The 15,162-nt window shown below is 45.4% G+C and overlaps 1 protein-coding gene across 1 annotated transcript in view; it reads right to left on the bottom strand.

Moving 5' to 3' along the window:
* The window catches only part of FRAS1 (Fraser extracellular matrix complex subunit 1), a 548,508-nt gene that overhangs the window by 344,190 nt on the left and 189,156 nt on the right, over positions 1-15,162 (bottom strand). Inside the window, exons 3-6 of the mRNA XM_058193082.1 lie at positions 11,733-11,840; positions 10,318-10,410; positions 6,950-7,109; positions 2,362-2,495 (exon numbers count right to left, since the gene is read on the bottom strand). Of these exons, the coding sequence (XP_058049065.1) occupies positions 2,362-2,495; positions 6,950-7,109; positions 10,318-10,410; positions 11,733-11,840 (495 nt within the window). The remainder of the gene's footprint in view (positions 1-2,361; positions 2,496-6,949; positions 7,110-10,317; positions 10,411-11,732; positions 11,841-15,162) is intronic.

The following is a 15,162-nucleotide window of genomic DNA, read 5'->3' as shown; positions in this document are numbered from 1 at the left end:
ATCCCTGTACATTAACCATCACTCCATCCTCTACCCTCATACCTCCCACTTCCCGTTCCTTTTACCTCCCACCCCCACCCCCCGACTTCCCAGAACAAAATGCCGGGTATCAAAACTAACAATCATAATCCAAAATAAATCTTAAATTATAATCTCTAGTCACTCCACACATAATCCCACTCTCAATTCCCCTCTCCTTCAAAAATATATCTAATAGAAAATATTTCCTAAATTTACTCATTTGAGTAAATATCAGAGGTAGATTCTTCTAGTGAGTTCTCAACTCTGCTCCACAACGAATGATGGAACAACTCCTGTTCGTGACGTGGTTAGACCAAAAGAGGTCCATTCACTTTTTGACCTTATGAAATACGTCATAAGGTCAGATCAGAAGTATGTTCCATTCTCTGGTTCGTAGCTATTTGTCCTAAATATTTAAAGCCTACTAAGCACACAAACACAAAACACGTGATAAAGCCTTAACTCTCTTACTTAATTAAGAGGTAAAGCAAAAGAGGACATCAATATTTAACTTAACTGGGAAGGGAGTAAAAGGAAACGCAGCATCAATATTTTATTGGAATAACAGAATCTAGCAATTTGGTCACTGATTACAAGCAGAGTGACTTATAAACACTCGGCAATTCATTAAAATGCAATTATGCGCTAAGAGCAAATTAAGGCTGCCGTAAAGGCTTGATTTAATGAACCATTAGCGGGAGGGGGAAGGGGTGTCTTGTTTTCCCAAAGGTCCGTTAAATCCAAATGTATGTTATTTGGGTTAATTTACCTTATTTTACCTCCTTTGCATCATGATATCATGGCACAGTTGCTACAAGTGGCGTAAGCAGTGCCATGTCCTTTACATGAGTTAAATGTGTGTAACATGAATACGCAAAAGGAAACAAGGTTTACATTAAGAGATGCGTCCGGACTACTTTGGATATAACAGACAGAAACGACTCGTTTGGGAACATAATTATCTGAGCTCCATTAATTGGGGGTTCTTACAGTCAAAGGTTCCAGGGTGATTCCACAGGTAGCCCTCGACTTGCAACAGTTCATTTAGTGACGGTTCGAAGTTACAAGGGCACCACAAAGGAACTTATGGCCATTTTTCACACTTACGACCATTGTAGCATACAATGGAGGAAGAGAGGGAAGGGGGAGAAGAGGGGAGGAGGAGGAAGGGGAAGAAAGAGGAGGAGGGGAAGGGGAGGGGAAGTAGAGGGGTAAAGGGGGAGAGGAGGAGGAGAAGGGGAAGAGGAAGGGGGACAATAGAGGGGGAGAAGAGGAGGAGGAAGAGGAGGAGCCGGAAGTAATGTCTGGAATGTATGACTATTACAGGCAAGCAAGAAAGCTAGGAGTCAACTGCCAGGATCACAAGCCACAAAATCGTATTTCTATGGCAGTGCAGTTGAGCAGCTGAGCATCCTAATGACATGATCAAGCCAAATCAGAGCGAGGGCACTATTCCCTACCCTCCTAGGGAATGCAGCTGTTCAAACAGAGGAATTCTTTGGCCAAGCAGAAGAAGGGAGCTCCCTCCCTCCTTATAACCTCAGCTAGTCCAGAATGCGGCTGCGCGGGTGATAGAGGAAGCACCGCGTTGCTCCCATATAACACCTATCCTGCGTGGCCTGCACTGGCTGCCAGTAGCCTTCCAGGTGCAATTCAAGGTGTTAGTGACCACCTTTAAAGCGCTCCATGGCTTAGGACCGGGCTATCTACAAGACCGCCTTCTGCCACCGATAGCCTCCCAACGACCTGTGCGCTCCCACAGAGTGGGCCTCCTCAGGGTGCCGTCGACCAAACAATGTCGGTTGGCGGCCCCCAGGGGGAGAGCCTTCTCTGTGGCAGCACCGGCCCTTTGGAATGAGTTGCCTCCGGGGTTACGCCAACTCCCCGACCTCCGGACCTTCAAACGTGAACTGAAGACTTTATTATTTCATCGTGCGGGACTAGCCTAAGTGTATTTTAATTGTAATTTTAAAGGGGTTTTATGTCGGTCTATGACCGTCTTAGTTAATTTGGCCTACTAAATATTTGTTTTTAATTCCTTTTTAAAATTTGTTATTTATATTCTGTGTTTTAATTATGGCTGTAAACCGCCCTGAGTCCGTCGGGAGAAGGGCGGTATAGAAATTAAATTATAAATAAATAAATAAATAAAATATGCCATCTCTCCATAACTGCAACGTAGAGGAAACGTAAAATAGGGCCGGGTCTGTAATCCCATTTTAATTTCTATTTTCTCAGGCAGCAGTTTTTCACGAGAGGATACATCGATACATCATCTAATTACAGCTTTAAAAAGTAATACAATGCAAAGAAGTTGACAGCATGCATAATAGATCTTACCGCATTACAGAATGCAGGTGGACAAGAAACGGTGAAGCACCGCAGAGAGCCATCCCGACAGACGCATTTGGCACACGGGCTCAGCCGCCATACTTTCCTGTTCGGGATTATTTCGCCGTCGAAAGAACATGAGTCTAAAAAGACAATAAAGACCGCCAAATTTGGTCTACGTTTGAGGTCTTTGTTTACAAGATAGATAACAGATAACAGAATAACAAGAGTTGGGAGGGGCCTTGGAGATCTTCTAGTCCAGGGGTCCCCAACCTTTCGGACCTCAGGGACCACTAAATCCATAATTTTAAGTCCCGTGGACCACTAATATGACCTGCTTAATGACCGGCTGGGTGGGCGAGGCTAGGTGGTCATGTGACTGGGTGGACATGGCCAACTTGATGTCACTCACGTTGAGGGGCACCTCGCTGGCCTCTACTTGCCTCTCCCCTCCCAGCCACTCCTCGTCTCCCTGCCCAGGCTCCTTAGGGCCCCAGCAGGAAGCAGTTGTTGGAGCTAAGCAGCCACCATGAGAAAGAGTTGGCAAAACAGCTCAGTTCAAATTGGATCTGACCAAGAAGGAGGCTCAGCAGAAGCACCTCACTGAGGACTACGAGCATAGGCTTTCCAAGCAGAGGGAAGACTTGCGGGAATGCAAGACCAGGCGCCTGGAGGCTCAGCAGGCTGAGATGGTCAGCCAGTTCCAGGCCATGATGAAGTCCCACTAGAACAAGGCCCTCTGGCTCTTCGCCACCAGTGGTGCTTCCCTCCAGCCTTTGCCCAAAGCCCCGCACCAGGAGGCTGAAGCAGACCCCAAGTCGGAATTTCTGCTCCCCTCCGACCCACACAAAAAGACCCCGAAGGGGGAGACTCTCTGCAGCAACAGTTCATTGCACGTATCCAGCCCAGGAGCCGTAATTTGAGAACCCGATTTAGTACAATATAAAAAAATGAAAATAATTTTTCTGCGGACCACCATTTTTTTCTCGCGGACCACCAGTTGGTGATCCCTGTTCTAGTCCAACCTCCTGCTCAAGCAGGAGACTCTATACCAATGGTGGGTTGCTCCCCCGGTTCGGACCGGTTCTATAGAACCGGTAATAAAACCGGCGGGAGGCTCTGCCCACTGACCCAAACGTCATCAAAACTCTTCTGCGCATGTGCAGAAGCTTCATTGCGCAGGCACAATGCGAACCAGTAATAAAAGTAAGTAGAACCCACCCCTGCTCTATACCTGTGACGGCAAACCTATGGCACATGTGCCACAGGTGGCACGCAGCACCCTCTCTGTGGCGACGCATGCCTCCCGCCGGCCAGCTGGTCTTCGGGTCTCCACCACGCATTCATGGGGAGGGGGCGTGGCACATGTGGGACTGCATGCGCATGTGGGGTGGGGTAGGGTATATGCATGGGGGCCACACGTGCATTGAATTGTGGCGGTTCGGGCGCGTGCGCATTCGGGTGTGTGCACGTTTTGGGCACTCGGTCCGGAAAAGTTTAACCATCACTGCTCTATACCATTTCAGGCAATGGCTGTTCGGTCTCTTCTTAAAAACCTCCAGCAGTGGAGCACCCACAACTTCTGAAGGCAAGTCAATCCACTGGTTAATTGTCCTCACTGTTTCTCCCTAGTTCCAGGTTGCTTCTCTCCTTGGTTAGTTTCCATCCGTTGCTTCTTGATTTGCCTTCTGGTGGCTTTGGAGAATAGCTTGAATCCAGGGGTGAAATGTAAAATTTGTGACTACCGCTTTTGTGGGCGTGGCTTGGTGGTGGTGGGGTAATGTGACTGGGTGGGTGTGGCCAACTTTTTTTTTTTAACTTTTAAAAGCATTTGTAAAAAAAAACTGCTGTTAAAAGCCACTGATGATCAGGCAACTCGGCTGGGATCGCCAGAGGAGCCTTTTAAAAGCTTTTAAAGGGTTCTGATGATCCCAGCTGAGTTGCCTGATCGCCAGAACCTTTTAAAAGCATTTTTTTCACAACCTCTTCGGCCAAAGAGGTTGTAGAAAAAATGCTTTTAAAGGGTTCTGATGATCCCAGCTGAGTTGCCTGATCGCCAGAACCCTTTAAAAGCATTTTTTAACAACCTTTTCAACCGAAGAGGTTGTAGAAAAAATGCTTTCAAAAGGTTCTGGTGATCCCAGCTGAGCCGTGTGATCATCAGAGGCTTTTTTTTTTTACTTTTAAAAGCATTTTTTCAGCCAAAGAAAAAATGCTTTTAAAAGTTAAAAAAAAAAAAAGCTCTGATGATGGCACGGCTCAGCTGGGGATGCGGGGGGAGGCAGGGATTTTTGCTACTGGTTCTCCGAACCACCCACCACCCACCACCCGCCACCCACCACCATTCAGATCCAGTCCGAACCAGGAGCATTTCACCCTTGCTTGACTCCCTCTTCTTTGTGGGAGCCCCTGAGTTATCGGAGCACTGCTATCATGTCACCCCTAGTCCTTCTTTTCACTAGAGAAGACAAACCCAATTCCTGCAACTGTTTTAGCTTCCAGTCCCCCTAATCATCTTTATTGTTCTTTTCTGCATTCTTTCCAGAGTCTCTACATCGTTTTTTTTTTATAATATGGTGACCAAAACTGGATGCTATATTCTAAGCGTTATCTTACCAAGGCTTTCTAAAGCAGTACTAACATTTCACGTGCAATGCCCAGTCAAGCATTTCAACAATATTTCTGCAGTTCCTCTAAGAGAAGACCGTACTTCTGGGACACGTAATGGTACAAGCGTAACACGCTGCAATTTGTGTGCAACATTGTTATGCAAGAATCAAAGGTTGGCGTTTGCATCATCAAACAATGATCATCACTTTGGGAGAATCACGTTTCGGAACAGATGTCCATGCTTTTTCTGCCAAAAGTGCAGTAGTAAATATAACGCAAAAGGAGTATTGGCTCTGCCCACAATTTTGAGGAATGGTGGTTTCCATCACATTCAGACACTTGGCAACCGGCTCCTATATGTGTCCGTTGCAGTGTCCCAGGGTTGTGGGATCACCTTTTCCAACCTTCTGTTCGCAGGATTGTCTGGGACGCTACCCATCCTCTTCAGCGACCTGTTTTCCTTGTTACCTTCCAGGAGCAGGTTCCGGGGTATCCGAAGAAGAACATCAAGATTCAGCCACAGTTTTGTTCCATATACAGTAGCATCAACCTTGGGAATTCTCAAGTTTCCTCCTTCCGATTCATATTCAAAATGGACAGTGATTAATAAGTATATGTGATGTGATGCAGGGTGGGGTGGGATGGGGTGGTGTGTGTGTGTGTGTGTGTGTGTGTGTGTGTGTGTGTGTGTGTAGTGTATCATGTGTATATGTTTGTAATGTAAGTGTACAGGTAGATATATATTTTCTTTTGAGAGCAGGCAACAGAATTTCATTTTTAATTTGTGCCAGTCTGCTCACAGTAAAAAATGACAATAAAGGCTCTCTTCTCTTCTCTTCTCTTCTCTTCTCTTCTCTTCTCTTCTCTTCTCTTCTCTTCTCTTCTCTTCTCCTCTTTCCTTCCATTCCATTCCATTCCATTCTCAATAGATTCTCTTCCTTCCTCTCTCCACTCTATTCTCCTCCTCTCCTCCTCTCTCTCCACTCTATTCTCCGCCTCTCCTTTCTCCTCCTCTCCACTCCTCTCTTCTCCACTCTCTTCTCCTCCTCTCCTCTCCACTCTATTCTCCTGCTCTTCTCTCCCCTCCCCTCCTGTCACCATCCCTCTCCTCTCCACTCTATTCTCCTCCTCTCCTCTCCTCTCCTGTCTATTCTCCTCCTCTCCTCTCCTCTTACCTTACCTCATCTTATATCTCATCTCATCGTATGTCAAAGGAAAAGCCAAATTCACTTAACAACTGTATTATTAACTTAACGCCTACAGTGATTCACTTAGCAACTGTGCCAAGAAAAGTCATAAAATGGGGCAAAATTCAATAAACAAATGTCTCCCTTAACAACAGAAATTTTTGGCTCAGTTGTGGCCATTAAGCCAAGGACTGCCAGTAGTCCTTGACTTATGACCACAACTGCACACAAAGTTTCTCCTTGCTAAGCGAGACAGTTACACAAGTTTGGCCTCGTTTCGAACTGTGTTTTTGTCACAGTTAGGTGAATTGAATGGATTTTGCTTGTCAAAAGGTCACAGGAGCCCAGGACTCTGCAACCATCATGTGTCAGTTGCCAAGTTTCTGAATTTTGATTACATGCCCATGGTGAAGCTGCAACGGTCATTAACTTTGAAGGGTCACTAAACGAACTATTCTAAGATGAGGACTACCTGTATATGCATATAACAAATATCTAACGTAGTTAGATTTTGCAATGCTGAGCTAGCTACACTGCTTCTCTTTCCAGGTGGTAATGCAGGAGAAGGAGTGGAAGACCCTGGGGGTGGAGTTAAAAGAGGGATTAGCCTAGAATCCTTACATAGCCGCAAGCAGATTAAGTCGAACCTTCTTTGATTTCAGTTGACCCTGAAACTCCAAACCAATGCTAAGAACTAGTCGAAAAAAAATCCCTGTGCATTTAGTAATAAATCAGTTTAACTGGACTTTCAGGTGTGGGCCCTGGTGTTTCAGGTATGACAGATGAAAACGATTTCTCACCTTTTCTGCTTACACACTTGGGACAGCATTCTCCCAGACCGATATCTTCCACTTCATTGTCCTCGCAAGAAAGAGCAGAGCAGCGTTTGGGGGCACAAGTAACCCCTCCGTTAGCACAGGAGCAAGTCCTGCATTCTGAACTGGCCCATTCAGCGTTAGGCTTCAAGGAAAAACCAGAAGAAAAAGAAATGAACAGGAAAAGTACAGGGGGAAAAAAGTCACCAATGTTTTATTTGATGGCTGCCTGCCAAGAAAACCGCATCCCACATTTGTAATGCTGGCATTTGCTGCAATCTTCCTTTCTTTCTTTCTTTCTTTTTGCTATCTAGCTATCTATTATCTTTATCTATCTACCTATTTCCCTGCCTGCCTGCCTGCCTGCCTCAATACCTACATCTAATCCATCCATCCAGGTATGTATGTATGTATGTATGTATCTATCTATCTATCTATCTATCTATCTATCTATCTATCTATCTATCTATCTATCTAATCTACACAACTTATCTACATCACTTTCCCATGGGAATATATATATATATATTCTGAGGTTTTCGCGGCTGTTTGTATGTAGGTCTTTGGTTATTCGGGTTTTGCTCCCAGAAGCACGAAGCTGAAGCCTGAAGATGACGAATGAGACTTCTCCGAAACGTTGCCAAGACACTACCAATTAAAAAGGAAGAAACAGCTGCAATCACACATTGCTCCCAGAAGCACGGCTGAAGCCTGAAGATGACGAATGAGACTTCTCCAAACGCTGCCAAGACACTTCCAATTTTACGCGGAGAAAACCCGAATAACCAAAGACCTACATATATATATATATATATGTATATGTATATGTATATGTATATATATATATATATATATATATATATATTTGTTTTCTGAGGTTTTCGGGTGTTTGTATGTAGGTCTTTGGTTATTCGGGTTTTGCTCCCAGAAGCACGGTTGAAGCCTGAAGATGACGAATGAGACTTCTCCAAACGTTGCCAAGACACTTCCAATTAAAAAGGAAGAAACAGCTGCAATCACACATTGCTCCCAGAAGCACGGTTGAAGCCTGAAGATGACGAATGAGACTTCTCCAAACGTTGCCAAGACACTTCCAATTTTACGCGGAGAAAACCCGAATAACCAAAGACCTACATATATATATATATATATGTATATGTATATGTATATGTATATATATATATATATATATATATATATATTTGTTTTCTGAGGTTTTCGCGGGTGTTTGTATGTAGGTCTTTGGTTATTCGGGTTTTGCTCCCAGAAGCACGAAGCTGAAGCCTGAAGATGACGAATGAGACTTCTCCAAACGTTGCCAAGACACTTCCAATTAAAAAGGAAGAAACAGCTGCAATCACACATTGCTCCCAGAAGCACGGTTGAAGCCTGAAGATGACGAATGAGACTTCTCCAAACGTTGCCAAGACACTTCCAATTAAAAAGGAAGAAACAGCTGCAATCACACATTGCTCCCAGAAGCACGAAGCTGAAGCCTGAAGATGACGAATGAGACTTCGTCGAAACGTCGCCAAGACACTTCCAATTAAAAAGGAAGAAACAGCTGCAATCACACATTGCTCCCAGAAGCACGAAGCTGAAGCCTGAAGATGACGAATGAGACTTCGTCGAAACGTCGCCAAGACACTTCCAATTAAAAAGGAAGAAACAGCTGCAATCACACATTGCTCCCAGAAGCACGAAGCTGAAGCCTGAAGATGACGAATGAGACTTCGTCGAAACGTCGCCAAGACACTTCCAATTTTACGCGGGAGAAAACCCGAATAACCAAGACCTACATATATTTATATATATATATATATATATATAGTGTTTTTCTGTCAAAGCACCTGGTCTGCCCCAATATGGGAAGGAGCATACTGCTTCCCTTTCGCCATTCAACTGCAATCCAGGAGCCCTCAGGCAGTCGATTTTACGACAATAGTTTGTCGTGAAAGAGACTGCCTGAGGGCTCCTGGATTGGAGTTGAAAGACGAAAGGGACGCAGTATGCTCCCTTCCTTATTGGGGCAGACCAGGTCCTTTGACAAAAAAACACTTAATCTTTCCCCTGGCTCAGCTGATAAAGGGAGGAGAACTTGTGGCTCAGAGGTTAATACAGCTGCCTAATATGCAGGCAGCCCAAGTTCGAATCCAAGTAAGGGTCTGGCTAGCTGATGAGAGCTAAATAGCTTGAAATAGATGTATACTAGTCTCCCTTTATTTGGTTTTATATATATATATATAAAAGGGGATGCAGTATGTCGTGTCCCACTCCTCCGCTGACGGCCGGGTCAGGGAAATCCGAATCAGGCTTGCCTCTGCAGCTCTGCCCAAAGTCCTAGCAAAGTCCTCAGAGCAGGCAGGAGACCAGTAAGTGACTGGTAAGTTCGACTTTGCCTGACTCAGAGACTGCCAGAAAGCAGATCCTTTATATAGGCCATGGGGTGTGGCTCCATGACTCAGCACTCATTAAGGCCTGCCCCTCCCTTCCTTCTGTTGCCTCTGCCTATCCAATCTTCTGATGCGAGGGTCACTCCAATCAGCTGTTGGAAGTAAACTTTCCTCAGGCTCACATGCTGTGGAGGAGGGGGAGGGGTCTAGCTGCTCCGTTTGCCTGGGCTGGGGCCGGGGGATGCTCCCTCCTCTGCAGCTTTTCTGGGCATGGAGCCAGGACATTCCTCCGTGTTCGGGAGCAGATAAGCAGACCCCGGCTGCGGTGAGAGCGGACAAGACACAACACAGTAGCTCAAGGGGTTAGGATGCTGAGCTTGTTGATTGAAAGGTTGGCAATTCAGCGATTCGAATTCCTAGTGCTGTTGTGTAATGGGGTGAGCTTCTGTTACTTGTCCCAACTTCTGCCAACCTAGCAGTTCGAAAGCACATAAAAAATCCAAGTAGAAAAAATAGGGACCATCTTTGGTGGGAAGGTAACAGCATTCCGTGCGCCTTTGGCGTTGAATCATGCCGGCCACATGACTATGGAGACGTCTTCAGACAGCGCTGGCTTTTTGGCTTTGAAATGGAAATGAGCACTGCCCCCTTGAGTCGGCAACGACTAGCATATATATATGAGGGGAATATTTACCTATATATAACTATATATAACTATAAATAACAACCCATGAGCCAGATCTAAGCACCCTGCAGGCCAGATCCGGCCCCCGTGCCTTCAGTTTGAGACCCCCGCTTTATAGGAAACATCTAATGGGTACAAAAGAGGCAACCAACTTCATCTTGCCCAGAACGTGGTCCCAACATGGCCCGTCACAACTCTGTTTGTGGAATTCACACAAGTTCCCATCTGGGACACAACAGGTTAAAAAGAAAACACCAGAAATACATAGTACTTACTTCTCTGAGTTGTCCTTCGTACTCACAGAACCCTTCCGTTCGTTCAGCACACTCCGGGCAGCAAGAGCTGGGTGATATTTGAAGTATTTCCTCCTGAACAGATAAATATGGTACAAATACCATTCACGCTCTCTCGACCACCGTTTCTTTGCGTTTGTATTGCTATTAATTTCTTTTTTTTCTAAAAGAACCGATATTACTGCCCTTCAAAACGGACCCTCCTGAGGTTCCTAGCCACCCGCTGAAACTTCAACAAGTTCCATTTTTTTTCTTTAAAGCAAAACAATTGAAGATGCAACATGTAAAATCAGAAAAGTAGTGAAAAGTTTCTCTGGAGCCTCAAATATTCAAATTAGAAGATAGTAACAGGCCTGAAAGAAGAAATCGTGATTTTTCCTGGCAATGGAAAAACAATGAAGAAAGCATCTTATTTTTACTGGAGGCTATTATCCAGGGGTGAAATCCAGCAGGTTCTGACAGGTTCTGGAGAACCGGTAGCAGAAATTTTGAGTAGTTCAGAGAACCAGCAAATAGCACTTCTGGCTGGCCCCAGAGTGGGGAGGGAATGGAGATTTTGCAATATCCTTTCCCCAGGAGTGGGGAAGGATGGGGATTTTGCAGTATCCTTCCCCTGCCACGCCCACCAAGCCACACCCACCAAGCCACGCCACACCCATCAAGCCACACCCACAAAACCGGTAGTAAAAAAAAATTGAAACCCACCACTGCTCTAGAGCAGGGGGGGTGTCCAAACTTGGTATATCCGGCTGGGGAATTGTGGGAGTCGGAAGTCAACAAGTCACCGAATTTGGAGACCCACGCCCTAGAGTTTAAATCTGGGATCCTTTCTAGCCCTCCTCGGAGGCGGAACCTGCAACCGTTGGCATCTCAAGCAGACGCTCTTCTCCTGAGTTTAGCGACAGTGACTCAACCATAGAACCTCTCACTCGGGTAGTATTCACTTACCTTTGCTACCGGTTCGCAAATGTGAGTGCGCTCGCACTCACCACTTCTGTGCATGCGCAGGACCTTTTGCACATGCACGGAGCATCAAAAACGGGACGTGATTACATCTGGACGGGTGGGCGGAGCCTCCCGCCGCCGCCACCACCAGTTCGCTCGAACTGGATCGAACCGGCTGAACCACAGAGCCTCCTACTCAGGGGTGGTATTCACTTACCTTCATTACCGGTTCGCAAAGGTGAGTGCGCTCGCACTTACCACCTCCGTGCATGCACAGGACCTTCCGCGCATGTGCAGAGCATCAAAAACGGGATGCGATTACATCCAGACGGGCGGGCGGTGCCTCCCGCCGCCACCGGTTCGCCAGAACCGGATCGAACCGGTTGAATACCACCACTGTTTCCACTCATTCCATCTCCCACCCGGATGTCCCTTGTCTTGTCTTCTCTTACCTTCTCAAAGTTGCAGCGAGGGTCTCTGCACGCCGCGGCTTCGCACAGGACGACGTCGCCATGGCAACCACACTCTTGGCACGAGTCCGGCTTCCAAAGCGTGTTGTTCTGCAAACAAAACCATAATCCCTGAATTAAAGTTCTATTTAAAAAAAAGAAAAGAAAAGAAAAGAAAAAGAGTTCACACGGCATGCAGTTACGGGACAGCAGGAAAAGGTTTCCGATGATTTAAAAGGGCTTTTGCATTACCGGGGCAGACTTGGCAACTGGGATTTGTCTACTCCATGCTGATTAATACCCACGGCTGGTAATAAGTCCAAAGTTATTCATGTCATACTTTCAAAAAACATGTAATCAAAAGACTCAGGTCCGCAATGAAAAGCAATCAATTTGAGCTGCAAAGTAATTGATCCACCGAAGCTCAGTAGCTACAATCTGATTAGAGCTTCTCTTCCATAGAGTTCGGGTTTCTATAAACAGATTCAGGCTGGGACTTTAATGACTTCCAAAGGAGCATTTGATGCCGCCGTTCATATTAAAATTAACGTCCTGGAAAAATTACCTGGGGTGCCCAACAGCTTCTGCGTTGTGTTCTGTGTTATGCAAAGAGGCTAAAAAGGATTGAGAGTTTGCTGGCGAGAAAAGAGGAGTGGGACACAGGAAGAAAAGATCCTGGCAGGCAGTGGCCAAGGGAAACAGTACCTTGGAAGTTTTGGTTTAAAAAAAAATAATAATATCCTCAACTAAATAGAATGTCTTGCTAACCTAAGTAGGAAGAACCAGTATGTGGGGTGGTTGAAAACCGGAATATTTAGGCAGGCAGGCAGGCAGGCAGGGAGGGAGGGAGGAAAGGAAAGGAAAGGAAAGGAAAGGAAAGGAGGGAAGGAAGAAATGAAATGAAAGGAAAGGAAAGGAAAGGAAAGGAAAGGGGGAGGGAGGGAAGGAAGGAAGAAAGGAAAGGGGGAGGGAGGAAGGGAGGGAAGAAAGGAAAGGAAAGGAAAGGAAAGGAAGAGGGAGGGAGGGAGGGAGGAGAGAAGGCAGACAGGCAGGCAGTGAGGGAAAGAGAGAGGGAAGGAAAGGAAAGGGGGAGGGAGGGAGGGAGGGAAGAAAGGAAAGGAAAGGAAGGGGGAGGGAGGGAGGGAGGAAAGGAAGGAAGGAAAGAAAAGTTTCTCAACACTAATCATGACGGGCAAAACCTTTCAAAGAATGGTTTCTACAGCATCCCTCGGCCCATGTAAAGCATAAAACAGAACTTACACTTGTCCATGGATGGAGGCTAAACTACAATTGCTGGTAGACGTTGCTGGTAGAATTAGGCTAAATCTTGAATTATCCGGGCTAATTATACCTTGTACGGAAGATGACTAATATTTAAGATAGTCGTTCCAAAGATACTTTTCAAAAAAAAAAAAAAGCAACTGGCCTTTCTTTATTTTTTTCCTTGAAGACTGAAGAAGCTTCTTGGATAAGAAGGGAAATGTCTTAAAAACAAGGAAAGGTCAGTTTCCTTTTGAAAATGGATGATTGAGAATCTCCATAGCCATTGACGGTGTATCCTAGCGTGCAACCACTAATACAGCACCATACATTTGAGAAGCATTGAGGAATGAGGAACGCCAACTGCTTCTCCTAAACACACTTTCCTCCCCATTTCTCCTCTCCTGTCTCCAGCTTTCTGAATTTCTAAGCACACAGTTATCCTTGCAAAACCACTTGGTATTCAACCAGGGAGTTGCGAGCGAATGCTTAATCTGGAACAGAGAAACGGCAGATGGGCAAGATTTCAGCTCAGAGTTTCTCTGCTCTAAACAGCTCTTCCTACTTAGGCCTTATTGAAGCTGACCAGAGTTGTTCCGAGAGCTACTTCGTATCTTCAATAAAAGCTAACTGTCTGTTCCTCCCTTCCCTTGACTTCCATACATACCTCTTAAGTGTATGGTTTGAGGAGGGAGGGAGAGAAGGAAGGAGGGAGGAAGGGAGGAAGGAAGGGAGGAGAAAGAGGAGAGGAGGGAGGGAGGAAGGAAAGAAAGAAAAGAGAAAAGAAAAGAAAAGAAGGGAGGAGGGAGGGAGGGAGGGAGGGAAGGAAGAAAGGAAGGAAGGAAAGAAAGGAGAAAAGAAGGGAGGGAAGGAAGGAAGGAAAGAAAGAAAGGAGAAAAGAAGGGAGAGAAGAGGGAGGGAGGACGGAAAGAAAGAAAGAAAAGAGAAAAGTAGGGAGGGAGGGAAGGCAGGAAGGAAGGAAGGAAACAAAGAAACAAAAGAGAAAAGACGGGTTGGAGCGAAGGAGGGAAGGAAGAAGGAAGGATGGAAAGAAAGAAAGAAAGAAAGAAAGAAAGAAAGAAAGAAAGAAAGAAAGAAAGAAAGAAAGAAGAAAAAAGAAGGGAGGGAGGGAGAATTTTACTCTTGCTGGGAGCTAATGTTAATTTTTCAGAGAAGTGGGAATTGATACCAGCAGAAGAGAATATCTGTAGCTCAGCTGAACTGTGGCTCTCTCAGCTTGGTTGTTTCCTTGAAGACTTTTCACTACCCAGCTAGGTAACATCATCAGGGCATCAGCATGAAACGTCTTCAAGAAAAACAACCAAGCACAGAGAGCATCAAGGGTTCCAAAGTGGGAGTCGGTCATTTTTCCCATCCCTCCCTTCCCATCTCTTCCAAAATGCTGATGAAAGAACTCCAATATCTGTGGGAATTACATTGTGGGAACGACAGATACGTTACTCAAGATTAATGGCGTATTAATCTTACTCATACTAGCGGAATGATGGCAAATATTTTGGCTCGGTGTCAAAATTTCAGAAAACGCTTAACATGACTTTGCTGGCGCATCATAGATCCTCCCACCACGTTGAACAAAAGAGGAACAATTCTTTACATATTTATTTTTTTCAAAAATACAGTCCCAATTTTAGGTAAAGCTATGTATTATATGAAGATTATTATAAAAATAGCACTTAGGTTTATATACTGCTTCAAAGTGCTTTACAGAGTCAGCCTCCTGCCCCCAAATAATCCGGGTCCTCATTTGAGCCACCTCGGAAGGATGGAAGGCTGAGTCAACCTTGAGCCGGTCAGGATCGAACTTCAGGCTGTAGGCAGCCGGCAGTCAGTAGAAGTAGCCTGCAGTACTGCACTTTAACTACTGAGCCAACCGTGGGGCATAAAATGTGGTAAATAATAATTTCTAATTATTATGCCTTCAATACTGCATTTGAACCACTGTGCCACCAGAGCTAAAACAAACTCATTTTGGGATGTTTCCTCTTGTGAGACTTCAGGAAGGTTTGGAAACCATGCAAGAGCACGCTCTATTCTTATGCGGCCTCCAAAAACAGGCAACGTACAACCAGAAGTGGGTTTCAGCAGGTTCTGACCAGTTCTGGAGAACCAGTAGCGAAAATTCTGAGTAGTTCGGAGAACCGGTAGTAAAAAT

This window comes from Ahaetulla prasina, chromosome 8 (genome assembly GCF_028640845.1).
Source record: "Ahaetulla prasina isolate Xishuangbanna chromosome 8, ASM2864084v1, whole genome shotgun sequence".
Lineage (NCBI taxonomy): Eukaryota > Metazoa > Chordata > Lepidosauria > Squamata > Colubridae > Ahaetulla > Ahaetulla prasina.
Note: the sequence above shows the minus strand (reverse complement) of the source record. Positions and strands in the feature narration are given on the sequence as shown.